At 42.1% G+C, this 15,224-nt stretch overlaps 1 protein-coding gene across 6 annotated transcripts in view; it reads left to right on the forward strand.

The window, feature by feature from the left end:
* Positions 1 to 15,224, forward strand: part of Zhx3 (zinc fingers and homeoboxes 3) — a 115,188-nt gene that overhangs the window by 93,409 nt on the left and 6,555 nt on the right. For all 6 annotated transcript variants that reach the window (XR_003713866.1, XR_003713868.1, XR_003713864.1 and 3 more), the window contains one exon: positions 4,269 to 7,250. Coding sequence is in view for 1 of the 6 variants with exons in the window: in XM_028786757.1 (XP_028642590.1) it covers positions 4,406 to 7,250 (2,845 nt within the window). In the remaining 5 variants the exon portion in view is untranslated. The remainder of the gene's footprint in view (positions 1 to 4,268; positions 7,251 to 15,224) is intronic.

Genomic DNA, 15,224 nt, shown 5'->3' on the forward strand with positions numbered 1-15,224 from the left:
TGCATCTGTCCAGGAGTAGAATTACTGGGTATATTTGGTAACTATGTATGTAGTAGCTTCTTGAGCCACTGCCAAAATCTTTTGTTCAAAGTAGTTGCACCATTTCACATACCAGAAACAGTAAAAGCTTCAACTTTGCCACAGTCTTGTCAGAATTTGTTCTCTGCCATGTGACTGCATCTTTCCTGATGGGGTACAGAGGAATCTCATTGTATTTTTGATTTGTTTCCTTAGCTACCAATGATGTTGGTGCTTTTTGTTTTATTATTTATTTTTAATTTTTGTTTTTTGAGGCGGGGTCTCACTGTGTAGTTCTGGCTGTCCTGGAACCCACTATGTAGACTAGGCAGGCCTTGAACTCACAGAGATCTGCCAGCCTCTACTTCTCAGATGCTGGGATTAAAGGTGTGTGCTACCATGTCTGGCAAAGTTAAACACTTTAAAATGTACTTATTACTTATTATCCATTTGTATGTCTTTTTTTGTTTTTTTTTTCTGTTTTTGTTTTTTGTTTGTTTGTTTTTTTGGTTTTTCAAGACAGAGTTTCTCTGTGTAGCCCTGGCTATCCTGGAACTTACTCTGTAGACCAGGCTGGCCTCGAACTCAGAAATCCACCTGCCTCTGCCTCCCAAGTGCTGGGATTAAAGGCATGCGTCACCACCGCCCGGCAAGTAGATTGTGTTCTTCTTAAGTTGTAAAATATCTTCATATATATTCCAGGTACAACTTATCAGATAGATGATTTTTAAAGCCCATTTTTGTGCTGTAGCTCAAGATCAGCTCCTCGTGCATATCAAGAAAGCTTTCTAACACTATCGTTAACTCCAGCCTCATTTTGTCATTTTGAAAGTGAATTTTGAAGTCCAGCTTTACTTTTTGTGAAGCTCAGTTGATCTGTTGTTTTCTTCTTGGACTTTTATTCTGAGATCTTTCATGATTTTTCCAATAACTGATATGTTCACTAGAGGATTGGAACTGTGCCATTCTTATGTTGGGCATTATAAAGCACTTATTTCAAAGAATTTTCTAATTATATTTAAAGGTACTTAGAAACTATGTACTTTAGGCTAATAGACCTATTTCTGTATACTTACCTTGGGAAATAACCTATAGAAAAAAGTATGGGAAGAGCTGTTCCTGTGTTCCTGTGACCATTAAATTGGGCAGGTGAAGCCTTTGTGACATTAAACAGGATTCCATAGTGTTAAATCCACTGTAGGACATGATTAGACAGTAGACATTTTAATTATGAAAGCCATGCAATGAATATATGTTCAATAATATGAGGAAACAGAAATATATATGGATATACAAATGCTCATTTTGCTTGAAAATGTATATTTAGACACTGAAAACTGCCTATTATTATTAGATAGTTTTTTTTTTAATAAAAAAAATTGTATTTACTTAGAAGCATTCAGAATGTCAACAAAACAGCCGCAATTTTTTTTTTTGCAATTACAGAGTGGTATTCAGTTAACAGAACAACAATTATCTTCGTATAAGCTGCATCAGAGACAACTGAAGATGGAAAAAAAAAAACAAAAATAAAACCAAAAGAAAAGAAAAACAAAAACCAAACTACTGTCCCCATATATAACTAATTTGTGCTGTGCACCAACAAGAACCTGCTTTAAATTTCCATGCCAATTTACAACCCCCAGACTGTACCAGGCAAGGTTAGTGGCTATTGAAAATACCACCAGGACAGGGCTATCTAAAGACACATTCGGTAGTGTGTTAACTATACAAAAAAAGACACTGTACAGTTTAAAAACAAATCTTACACAGCCTTACATTTCAGTTTTTTTCTTTAAAAGGAGTGAGTTGTGTACAGGGGGGTTAAATGCTTTATAGACAAGAAAAAAACTGCGCTAGAACCAACTTATTCATCATCATCATCTTCTTCTTCATCTTCGTCTTCCTCTTCTTCCTCCTCTTCCTCATCTTCTTCATCTTCCTCATCATCTTCCTCTTCCTTCTTTTTCTTGCTCTTTTCAGCCTTGATTACCCCCTTTTTTGCTGCATCAGGTTTTCCTTTAGCTCTGTAGGCAGCAATATCCTTCTCATACTTCTCCTTCAGCTTGGCAGCCTTCTTCTCGTAGGGCTGCTTGTCATCCGCTGCAGTGTTGTTCCACATCTCTCCGAGCTTCTTTGCAACATCACCAATGGATAAGCCAGGATGTTCGCCTTTGATTTTTGGGCGGTACTCAGAACAGAACAAGAAGAAGGTCGAAGGAGGCCTCTTGGGTGCATTGGGGTCCTTGAACTTCTTTTTGGTCTCCCCTTTGGGAGGGATGTAGGTTTTCATTTCTCTTTCATAACGAGCCTTGTCAGCCTTTGCCATATCTTCAAATTTCCCCTTTTCTTTAGCAGACATAGTCTTCCACCTCTCTGAGCACTTCTTGGAGAACTCTGAGAAGTTGACAGAAGCATCTGGGTGCTTCTTCTTGTGCTCCTCCCGGCAGGTTTGCACAAAGAATGCATATGAGGACATTTTGCCTCTCGGCTTCTTAGGATCTCCTTTGCCCATGTTTAGTTGATTTTCCTCCGCGAGGCACAGAGTCGCCCAGTGCCCGTCCGGCTCTCGCTTGCCCCGGCGCTGTCTCTATGGAGCTCAATGTACTGCAATCGATAGTTTTTTTTTTTAACTTCACTTTACTATTAATGTCTTTATAATTAAATTCAGTAAGTTTGTCCCTGACACTAGTGGATGGTAGTAGAAGCAGTGACTGGTGGTTAGATCTGGATGTATGTTTATCATATAACAGCCTTCTTAGTAACAGTTTATTTTATTATGATCATCAGGCTAGATTTAGAAGCCAAAAAGAAAACAAAAACTTACCTTGTTTATTTTCTAAGAATTTGAATCAAGATATTTAAATTTTCTTTATATTTTTTTATCAAATCCAAACAGATACTAATTTTATTTTGATATTAGAATCACTATATTCTTATTCATTATAGCTTGAATATTTATTAAAAAGAAATTTAATGATGATGATGTGTATATTTATTCAAAAAGCTAGAGTTTTAGAAAAAATATATAATATAGATATAAGCAGTCCTTTACTCAAGAGAAAGCACTTGGGAATAAGAGAATGCATACCAGCCGGGCGGTGGTGGTGCACGCCTTTAATCCCAGCACTTGGGAGACAGAGGCAGGTGGATTTCTGAGTTCGAGGCCAGCCTGGTCTACAGAGTGAGTTCCAGGACAGCCAGGGCTACATAGAGAAACCCTGTCTCGAAAAACAAACAAACAAAAAAAGAGAGAGAGAGAGAGAGAGAGAGAGAGAGAGAGAGAGAGAGAGAGAGAGAGAGAGTGCACACCATAGTCAGGAGTGAGGCTCAAGAAGAGGCCTTGATGGCAGACTCTGTTAATGAACAGGCAGGGGTCACAGGGCAAAAATCCCTTATGGTGTCTTATGGAATAGCTATCACAGTTATTTTACATATAAGTAAATCTCTCGGCTTGCTTTCAAACAGATCAAAGTTTTAAAAGTGTTTTTAAGAACAAAAAAGACATTAACAGAAATAAAAATGACAGATACCAAACAAGCACAAAACAAGTGTGCAGGCAGTTCTGTGAGTCCAGGACGAGGCCTCACACTTGAGTGCTGCATCTAAACTAGGGTGTGGGTACTCTCTGATCCTTGGCTTACCTAAGTGACAGTGTCCTAGGCACGTAGAGGAAGTACAGCTTACTCACTGTTGGGAATACAGGCAGTAGGATAACAAGTAGGAAAGACAGGCTTGGCTGTTACACACCCTGCCTGCATCCACACTAAAAATGACTTGGTCTCTGGGCCTGGTTTGAAGGAGACAGAGGCGTTGTCATGTTCTTGTATGTGGGAAGACTATGAAAAGAAACACCCTTGTTGGTCCAAATGTTTAAACAGGAATTACACTGGGTCTTTTGTTCTAAGTCTAAACTGGTCAGAATTAATTTTTAGGCTCAAAAAGGATGATTTTCCTTCCCTCCCTCTTCTTTACTATAAGCTGAGTTACTTAATGTGAAGATATATGGAGATAAACAAAGAAAAACTGTATAATTTAAATGTATCAAATGGTACAGAGCATCCAAGATCATTCTCAGGACAACTACCAAGGAGCTCCTGCCTTACAATTCATAGCAAAAAAGCACACCAGCTTCTTGTGAAAAGACTCACAAGATAGAAAGTAAGCAGTGAGTATATGATTAGGGACCTGAAAAACAGATTCAGAGACTGCAAGATCTTCATCATATTTTTTTTTCTCTTTCTCCCCAGGCTTAATAAGGAAAAGTGACTTTCTGCAAATAACTGACAAAACTGCCCTTGGAAGCACTTCCCAGACCCTCATGGAATAGCTGGAGTTTGTATTACAAGGCTTTCTTGTCTGCTGGTAACCCGAAGTGATTGTCACCATGGCCAGCAAGAGGAAATCCACTACCCCATGCATGATCCCAGTTAAGACCGTGGTGCTGCCAGGTGCCAGCACAGAGGCTCAGCCTGTGGAACCTCTGCCTGAAGGTCCCCAGCAGGATCTTCCCTCAGAGGCACCTGATGCCAGCAGTGAGGCAGCCCCTGCCCCCAGCAGCACTGATGGCTCTGCCCTGGCAAATGGGCACCGGAGCACTTTGGATGGCTATGTATATTCCTGTAAGGAGTGTGATTTCAGGTCCCAGGATGTGACCCACTTTGTAGGACATATGAACTCAGAGCACACGGACTTTAATAAAGACCCAAATTTTGTATGTACAAGGTGCAGTTTCCTGGCAAAAACCCCTGAAGGGCTTTCCCTGCATAATGCCAAGTGTCACTCAGGGGAAGCCAGCTTTTTGTGGAATGTGACTAAGCCAGACAATCATGTAGTAGTGGAGCAGAGTGTCCCTGAGAATGCTAGCTCATCTGTCCTCGCAGGTGAGTCTACTACTGAAGGGACTGAAATCATCATTACCAAGACTCCAATCATGAAGATAATGAAAGGCAAAGCTGAAGCCAAAAAAATCCATATGCTTAAAGAGAATGCTCCTAATCAGCCTGGGAGTGAGACCTTGCCTAAGCCATTGGCGGGGGAGGTAGAGGTTAAAGAGGGGGACCATACTTTCATTAATGGGGCAGCTCCAGTCAGTCAGGCATCTGCTAATTCCACAAAACCCCCTCATCCTGCCAATGGGCCCCTGATAGGAACTGTGCCTGTATTGCCAGCTGGTATAGCACAGTTCCTCTCCCTCCAGCAGCAGCCCCCAGTACACGCCCAGCACCATACCCACCAACCCCTGCCTACATCCAAGGCCCTTCCAAAAGTCATGATCCCCCTCAGCAGCATCCCAACATACAATGCAGCTATGGACTCCAACAGCTTTCTGAAGAACTCCTTCCACAAATTCCCCTACCCAACCAAAGCTGAGCTCTGCTATCTGACTGTGGTGACCAAGTATCCTGAAGAACAGCTTAAGATCTGGTTCACAGCCCAAAGGCTGAAGCAGGGAATCAGCTGGTCTCCTGAGGAGATTGAAGATGCCAGGAAAAAGATGTTCAATACAGTCATCCAGTCTGTGCCTCAGCCCACAATCACAGTTCTAAACACCCCCCTTGTTGCCAGTGCTGGCAATGTACAGCACCTCATCCAGGCTGCTCTCCCAGGCCATGCTGTGGGGCAGCCTGAGGGCACAGCAGGGGGCCTGTTGGTCACTCAACCATTGATGGCCAATGGGTTACAAGCATCAAGCTCGTCCCTCCCCCTGACAACTGCATCTGTTCCCAAGCCATCTGTGGCACCCATTAACACTGTGTGTTCAAATACAGCATCAGCTGTGAAGGTTGTCAATGCAGCCCAGTCACTCCTCACAGCATGCCCCAGCATAACTTCTCAAGCTTTCCTTGATGCAAACATCTACAAAAATAAGAAGTCCCATGAACAGCTGTCGGCTCTGAAAGGAAGCTTCTGTCGGAACCAATTTCCTGGGCAGAGTGAAGTAGAGCATCTGACCAAAGTGACAGGCCTCAGTACCAGAGAGGTGCGGAAGTGGTTCAGTGACCGGAGATATCACTGCCGGAACCTGAAGGGCTCCAGGACCATGATGCCCGGAGAGCATGGCTCTGTTCTCATTGACTCTGTGCCAGAGGTGCCCTTTCCCCTGTCATCGAAAGTTCCAGAAGTGACCTGTATCCCAACAGCAACCTCACTAGTAAGTCACCCTGCCACCAAACGACAATCTTGGCACCAGACCCCAGACTTCACGCCAACCAAATACAAAGAGAGAGCCCCAGAGCAGCTGCGAGTTCTAGAGAGCAGCTTTGCACAAAACCCACTTCCTCCTGAGGAGGAGCTGGACCGCCTAAGAAATGAAACGAAAATGACCCGAAGGGAAATTGATGGCTGGTTCTCAGAGAGACGGAAAAAGGTGAATGCCGAGGAGACAAAGAAGGCTGATGGGCATGTGCCTAAGGAGGAAGAAGAGGGTGCTGAGGAGGAGGGTAGAGATGAAGAGTTGGCCAGTGAGCTGAGAGTTCCTGGTGAAAATGGCTCTTCTGAAATATTTTTTAGCCATACCTTGGCAGAGCGGAAGGTCAGCCCCATCAAAATCAACCTCAAGAACCTGCGGGTCACTGAAGCCAGTGGCAAGAGTGAGCTTCCGGGGATGAGTGTCTGTGAGCCTGAGGAAGACGGTTTGAACAAGTTGGTAGAACAGCCGCCAAGCAAAGTAAGCTACAAAAAGACCGCACAGCAGCGTCACTTGCTTCGGCAGCTCTTTGTCCAAACACAGTGGCCAAGCAACCAGGACTACGACTCCATCATGGCCCAAACAGGGCTGCCCCGGCCAGAGGTGGTACGCTGGTTTGGAGATAGCAGGTATGCCCTTAAGAATGGCCAGCTTAAGTGGTACGAAGACTATAAGAGGGGCAACTTCCCTCCAGGTTTGCTGGTCATAGCCCCTGGCAACCGAGAACTGCTGCAAGATTATTACATGACACACAAGATGTTGTGCGAGGAGGACCTGCAGACCCTCTGCGACAAGACCCAGATGAGTGCCCAGCAGGTCAAGCAGTGGTTTGCTGAGAAAATGGGTGAAGAGACTCGGGCTGTGGCAGACACAAGTAGTGAGGATCAGGGCCCTGGAAATGGAGAGCCTGTGGCAGTTCACAAGGTGCTGGGTGATGCCTATTCAGAGCTATCTGAGAACCGTGAATCCTGGGAGCCAAGTGCTCCTGAGGCCAGCTCAGAGCCCTTTGACACTTCAAGTTCCCAGTCTGGACATCAACTTGGTAAGGGGCTAATGGGATCTATATATGGCCTTTCTCTGAATCTGAGGGAGGGTACAGTCACAGAGTAGGTACAGGTGGCACATACTGCTACCTCTAAGGCTACCTGGCAATCAGACCAACTGCAGAGGAGTGAAGACAGGGACAACTGGCAATAGAAGCCATAGAAGTAAAAGCTCAGAACTGGACTTTTGGTTTTAGTTCTTCTGTTTTTTATTTATGGTGGTGTTTTTATTTTAAATTCATGCAAGGGAGAGAACATAGTGAACTTAAAGGGACTCCTGTGTTTCTAGCCATTTTTTAGCATTGATTTAAGACGTCATCAGAGTCACAGAGGTACCATCTATATGGAGACAGGGTTAGGACTTCAGAGGAAATTTAACTCAGATTGGCAAGCAAAAGAGAATCTTTCGATGGTCTCATTTGTGTATGTGTCTGGTGTTCACAACGGTCAGAAGAGGGCATCAGATCCCCTGGAACTGGAGTCACAGCTGGTTTTTGACTTGCCATGTAGGTTCTGGGGATCAAGCCTGGGTCTTTTGTAAATAGTGACAAGTGCTTTGAACTGATACATAGTCTCTCCAAGCCCTATTTTTTTTTTCCTAATGAAAATCTTGTCTTAGGTTTGTATTGTTTTTCCTGATATAGAAGAGATGTTTATTATAATGGAAAGTCACCTTGTTGTAAGGAATATGAAATCCAATGCTTAAGTTTTGCTTTTTAGTTTCTCCGGATGATGGTATTTTGGTATTGAGAAGTAACATTTGATTATTTTAAGGCATGATTGTGAAGCTGTGAACATGTCATATCAATAGATTTTGATTTTCTATAATTTTGGTCCATTGGTTCCAGACCCTTCCCTGTCTCTCTGTATTTGGCTCCTGGTGAAATGCCCTATCACAGCACAGCTATAAACAAGAGTCTGGAGAGAAGAGTGTTACAGAAGCCAAAGGACAGGGTCTCTACAATGATAGCATGACCAGTTGGGTCACAAGAGGGCAGAGGCAATTAGAAATGTCTGTGGGATTGGATGGCTGTGCAGGTGGTCCCTGGAGACTGCTGCTTCTGTATGGGGCTTGAACCAAGTACAGCACTCTAATCCTGAGATCCCATGGTATTTTCTGGACAGTGTTGCATTGTTGCATACAATGCATGGACATTGTCCTAGTTCTCTGTCCCTACCTATTTTCTACTTAAGACCTCTTTAAAAAATCCACAAAATGCTATTCTTTTACTGAATATTCTTGATTTCTTTCAACACCTGTTTTGAAATACTATGCTGTTGCTTCACTTATTTAAGGAAAAGATGATTTCCAAGTATGATGGTTGTGGGGAGGGTTGCCACCAGTTGAGCATAAACAGGTGGGTGGATGTGTCCTGCCCTCTCCCTCTCCCTCTTCTCCCTCTCCCTCTCCCTCTCCCTCTTCTCCCTCTCCCCTCTCCCCTCTTCTCCCCTCTTACTTCTTCTCCCCTCTCCCCTCTCTCCTCTCCCGTCTCCTTCATCTCTGACTGTGTATATATGCAGGTATGTGTGTGCCTGTGGAAGGCAAGAGGTCAACCCCAGGAATCTTTCCTCAAGTACCATACAGTTTACCTTCTTAACAAGGTCACTGTTGGGATTGGGGCTTGGCCATTAGGCTAGTGGGCCATCAAGCACAGGGATCCACCTGTGTCCACCTCCTAAGCATTGGAATCATAAGTTTGTGTCATCATACCTGGCTTCTGCACATGAATTCTAGGGAGCAGACTTAAGCCCTTATGCTTACAAGGCAAGTGCTTTACTAACTGAACCATCCCCCAGTCCAGAAAACTTAATGTTTCATGCCCGCCACTAAGGTAAAACTCAGCTTTGCAAAGCAAACAGGGAGCAAACACCTGGTGGAACCCAAGTCTCTGGTCACATTAGGTATGTGAATGCACAGTGCCACTAATCTCTCCAGTTCTAGTCACATATTCACTATTGGAAGAATGGCTTCAACATCTTACAGTAGCTTTTTTTCCTTATTCATCTTTCCTTCTCCTTCCCTCTCTTTTTTCCTCCTCCCAATTTCTTTCTTTCTCTGTATATATCTGTGCGCATGTGCATCTAAGTATGGAAGCCAGAGGTCCACATTGGATGTCTCTCCTGTACTGTTCTTTTGTTCTTTGAGTCTTTTGTTCTTTTGTTCTTAGCTGACAGAAGAGGGCATTGGATCCCCTGGAACTAGAGCAACAGATGTCACAAGTTACAGAGTTACAGGTTGTGTGCTACCATACGGGTGCTGAGAATTGAACTTGGGTCCTCTGCAAGAGTATTGTGTGTTAACTGCTGAGCCATCTCTCCAGCCTCCTAGGCCCAGTCTTATATAGACCAATTGAAGATAGCTGCTGTGAGATCATTGCTGCACTGACCATGCCGGGCTCAAAAGACAGCATTTCACAGCCCTTGTGCTCTGGCTCATCTGTACTTTCTACCCTCACTTAAATAATGATCCCTGAGCTTTAGACTAGTCAACTATCACTTATTCTTAGCACCCTGAGCAGCCATTTTATTAGGCATCTCAGTGCCGTGACAGCCTAGCTAAAAAAAATACTAATAAGTTTTCCCCTAGGGCCTAAGATTTCCTTAGCCATGAGTTTTTACCAAATGAGTTCTCTTTTCTGTGAGAAAGCAGTTGTTTACACATAGAACAGTTCTGTCACTATTGCACTAGTGAACACATCTTGCCTTACAGATTGGTATTGTAGTTTGTGGAATTCACAGCCATTTAAGACTGTTAGTGCCTCTCTTGCTCTCTTGCTGTCTTGGTCCCCATGTCCACTCACCCCTTCCCCTTCTCTTCCCCCTCTCTCCATGTGCTCATGGCCAGCCTTTACTCCTCTGCTTCTCTCTTCACTCTCTCTCTCTCTTTCTCTTTCCTCTCTCTGCTTCTACTACCCTCCTGACTCCCCTCTCCACGCCCTGAATAAACTCTATTCTATACTAAAAAAAAAAAAAAAAGACTGTTAGTGCCTTTTCTCCTTCAACAGTATATATAGCATCTTCCAGCACTATGGAAGCTGGCTAGTGTGGACAAAGTTTCCAGCTCAGTTCCAATTTGAACTCTATACCTTGCAACTGAGGTTACAGTTTCTTCAGTAATAGGGTCTTATCAATCACTTCTGATGGGCAACCAAGAGGAATCACAGTGACTTGTATTATTTGTGCATACCTCTGGCTCTATGACCAACAACTCATAAGGCATTATTTCACTTTTGGCCTTGGGGTTTTGTTTAATAACCATGGCTTTCAGGAGCAGCATTATCCAGACATGCATGATATTTCCCCTAAAACTGTCTTAGGGTTGAGATTATGGGAACATGCCACAATGCCTGGCTTTTTACATGGTTTCTGAGGATCTGAACTCAGGTCCTTATGCTGGCATGGCAGGTTCTTTACCAGCTGAGCCATTTCCTCAGTGCTCAGAGTGCTACTTGGGGTGACTTGTGACATCCTGGAGTAATGATGGTGTAAGAAACAGCTTTTTAATGTTTGGTTTGACCCTTTTCCAGTACAGAATAGACTGTTTCTCCCCTTTACCTGAACGACTTTGCATATATCAGTCTAAGTGTCCATTATACTGTCCCCACTTCAGTGATTATGTGATGACCAGCAGGTCAGGGTGTCAAGCCCAAGAGAGATGAGAATGATTAGAGGGTGATGGTATAAAGATGGCAGAGCAAGCAGGACATAGCTCATCCCCTTGCCACAGAACCAAAACCAACCAAACCAAAAAACTAGTAAAGCAGCCAGCTGAACATTCACAACATCCAGAGGTGAGTGTAGAGAGGCTTGCCTAGTTTGGTAATGTTCTGTTTTCTGTGCAGCAGTCCTCTTTCTACACAGCAGGCAGCCATGAGATATGGCCCAGGTGGCTGGTGTGGCTTATTGTTGCCAGTGGGCAGTAATGACTTTGTTCTCTAAAACGTGGCACTTGCTACAGTTTTGCCATTATAGAGGCCAGTCATTGTCCCCAACCCATGGGCTAAAGCATCTTCTTAGTCACTAGGTATTTAAAGAGAGTCGTTTCCCCTTTTAGCAGTCTGGACATTTAAAGAACATTTAAAGAGACAACACAGCAGAAACTTCAATGACTCCACATATGAAGAGTACACACTTGACAGGAAGTTTGAAAAAATCTCAAAACAGATGACTCTAGCCCTCACTGAGCAAAAATTACCAATTCTGGAAGCTAAAAATTAAATTTTGAGTTACCACATACCCTACTTAGAAGGTTCAATTTTCAATAGAAAATTACAAAACAGAAAAAAGAAACTTAAAGTATGTCCATTAACAGAAAAAAAGAGTTTGACACATAACCTCCCTTGAAGAAGTCTAGGCAATGATTGGAATTACTGGTTAAAGATCTTAGATCTGCCTTCAATTTGCTCAGTGAAATACAGGAAACCATGGGAAGAATGAAGAGAAATCAGGGAGAAAAATGCATCATCACAATGACAATGTTAGCTAAAGAGGTACAAACTATAATAACAAACCACACTCCAGAGCAAAACAGTATAATCACTGAGACGAAAAGTTCATTAGAGAGACTAAGCAACTGATTTGAGCATGAAGGAAGGGGTCAAAGGATTTAAAGAGATGATGAAATTACCCAGAGGCACAGAAAACAAAAAGGATAATAAATAGAAACTAAAGGAGTCTGTAGGACATAGATAAACATGGACATATGTGTTGTAGGAATTCTAGGCGAAAGAGACAGAAAGAATAAGGACAGAAAACTTTTCAAATTAGATGAAAGGGCATGAACATACACATCCAAGGAACTTAGTGAACTCAAAACAGGGTAAATTTAGAGAAAAACAGCTCATCATGTAAGGGAGCCTCAATAAGGTTAGTGGTTGAGAAAGGACCCATCTGAAATACTGAAAAAGGAAAGCAGTTAAGTCAGGGATCACATAGAAGTATAGAAGCAGCAAGATAACTCCCCTCCAGGGAGACACTGTCATGATTGCCAAAGGCCACATGAGTGAAAACACACGAGGTCTGATTATTGTTTAGGCATTCTTTATGGGTTCAAGAGAAGGAGATGCTGGTTACTAACAGGTACACTTGGGTGGTTCTCTTTTTTGATAGGTTATATAATCATTTTCTCTACTTGACATGGCCCTCCCCATTCTGCATTTGATTTTAATCATAGGCCCACCCAATTATGCAAAGATGTGAGAGGGCACGTGGAGGATTTCCATAAGAGATTACTAGAAGACATAGGTTTATTTTACTGCACATGCACCCCAAACCAATTGAGCCCTTCTACTCTCATACTCAGATAAGCTGAGAAGACTTGAAACACACTGTCTACATTTGATTGTTATAGGAGCAGAGAGCATCTTGTCATTCAGAGATGGGAGTACATGTGGACTGACGTAGGTAGGGTGTTGAGAGGTTTCTGAGTTTGTTAGGTGCACTGTTTGGAAAAGAGTATGTGTGCACAGCACATGCAGATGAAGGAACTGAGATGCCAAGTGCATTGTTGCAAGAAGGATATGTATGTATATATGTCCATAATTGAAGCCAAGTGGGGTTCCAAACTAAACTGTTTTCTATGCTTTCCTGCCTCAGCTATGTCATACAAAGAATAAGTATAGAGAAAGCTAATATGGCTTTATTATGGTGAGGCCAAATACTTTGAATAAAACATTTATGACAGATGAGGATATTATATTTTGGTAAAAGGTCTAGTTCAAGATTTAGCAGTTACTAACATATTCACTTGGGCCAAAAAGTACATAAAGTAAAATGGATAGAATTAAGAGAAAAATAATAGCCGGGCGGTGGTGGCGCACGCCTTTAATCCCAGCACTTGGGAGGCAGAGGCAGGCGGATTTCTGAGTTCGAGGCCAGCCTGGTCTACAGAGTGAGTTCCAGGACAGCCAGGGCTACACAGAGAAACCCTGTCTCGAAAAACCGAAAAAAAAGAAAAATAATAAAAAATATTTAGAGACTTTAATAGGCTACTAGACATAAAAACCACACAGAAGCCAAATATGATGGTGTATTCCTATAGGGGGCCTAAGCCAAGAGGATCCCTTGACAAGTTCAAGACCAGACCTGACAATATAGTGGGAAATTCTCAACACAGAACCAAACAGAAATCAGACAGATCAATAAGGAAACAGAAGGCTTTAAAAACAATATAAACTTAATCAAGTATGGTAGTTCACACCCGTAATCCTAGCACTTGGGAGATGGAGAAGAGGGGCTACTGCAAATTTGAGACTAGAATAGGCTACGTAGTCAGTTCCAGGCCAGCTTAGGAAAAAAGAAAATAGTATAAACAAATTATACATAATAGAGACAAATGGATCAGCTAATGATAAAGTAATAAGTAATAAACCCAAAAAAATACAGGTGAAAACCTTTCAAACTTTGGGTTAGGCAGAGGTTTCTTAATTATAATAGTAAAAGCATAGGCAACAAAAAATAAATTGATCACCATCAGTATGTAAAAGCTTTGGGTTGGGCATGGTGACTCATATCTCTAATCCAGCACTTAGGAAGTAGAGACAAGATTATGAATTCCAGGCTAGCCTGGGATACATAGCAAGACCCTATCTCAAAACACCAAAACAGATTAAAAAAAAACCAACAAGATTTTAAAAGATTGAACCTAGAATGATGGCACATTGCTGTAATCTCAATGTACAAGAAGCTGAGGTGGGAAGACTACAAGTTTAAAGTCAGCCTGGTCTACATAATGAAGCCCTAACTTAAAAAAAAAAAAAAGTAAAAAGCATTTGTGCATTCTCTAGAGCAGTGGTTCTCAACCTGTGGGTTGCAACCCCTTCCACAGGGGTCAAATATCAGATTTCATGCATATCAGATATTTATGTTATGATTCATAACTAGCAAAATTACAGATAATTTTATGGTTGGGGGTCACTCCAGCATGTAGAACTGTATTGAAGGGTTGTAGCATTAGGAAGGCTGAAAACCACTGCTCAAGAGAGTAAAAAGACAACTGACAGATGAGAAAATTCCTGAAAATCATGCATCTGATAAAATTTTTTAATATTCAGAAAACATAGAAATACACTTCAACAAGAAGCCATTTAAAAATGGATAAATTATTTAACTAGACGTTTCTCCTAAGAAGGAGAGAGCTAACAAAGAGGTAAAAGCTCATGAAAAGATAACCAACATCTTGGTCTGGAGAGATGGCTCAGCAGTTGAAAGTACTGGCTGCTCCCATAGAGGATCTGGCTTTAGTTTCCAGTGACCACATGACAGCTCACAACCATTTCTAACTCCAGTCCCAGGAGATTTAATGCTTTCTTCTGGCCTTCATGGGGACCAAGCACCACATGTAATACACAGACATACATGCAGGCAAAACATCCATAGACATAAAAATTACTTTTTTTTAAAGATAAAGAAAATTTTAAGATGATTAAGATCTTTTGTTTTTAGGGAAATGCATATGAAACAATGAGGGTCTACAATGAGATTCCAGCTCAAATCAGCTATTGTTAACATGTACACAGCCAGAGGCATTGCTGAGGAGGTGGGGAAAACCAGCTCCCGAACAAAGGCTTCTCATCCAATCCCTAAGTCTCACTCCTAGCACTGAAAAGAGGGCCTGAACTGCCATTGTGTGACTGTTCAAAGCAGTAGAATTCACAAGTCCCAAAAGAAGGAAACAACTTGTATCCATTAACAACACAGGAATGGATAAATGTGGATAAATGGACACACATACATATACGCACAGATATAGATACACCTATATACATATAAAATGGAATATTCAATTATAAAAAGGAATAGAATTCTGATACATGGTACATGGATAGGACTTGAACACATTATGCCAAGTTAAATAAGCTAGTCACAAAAGACAAATATTGTATGATTCTACTTTTATGAAGTCTAGACAAACTTATAGAGATTGAAGGTAGAATGTAGGGTACTTCTGACAGAATTGGCAGTTATATAATGGA

Source organism: Grammomys surdaster, unplaced genomic scaffold (genome assembly GCF_004785775.1).
Source record: "Grammomys surdaster isolate TR1022 unplaced genomic scaffold, NIH_TR_1.0 125574, whole genome shotgun sequence".
NCBI lineage: Eukaryota > Metazoa > Chordata > Mammalia > Rodentia > Muridae > Grammomys > Grammomys surdaster.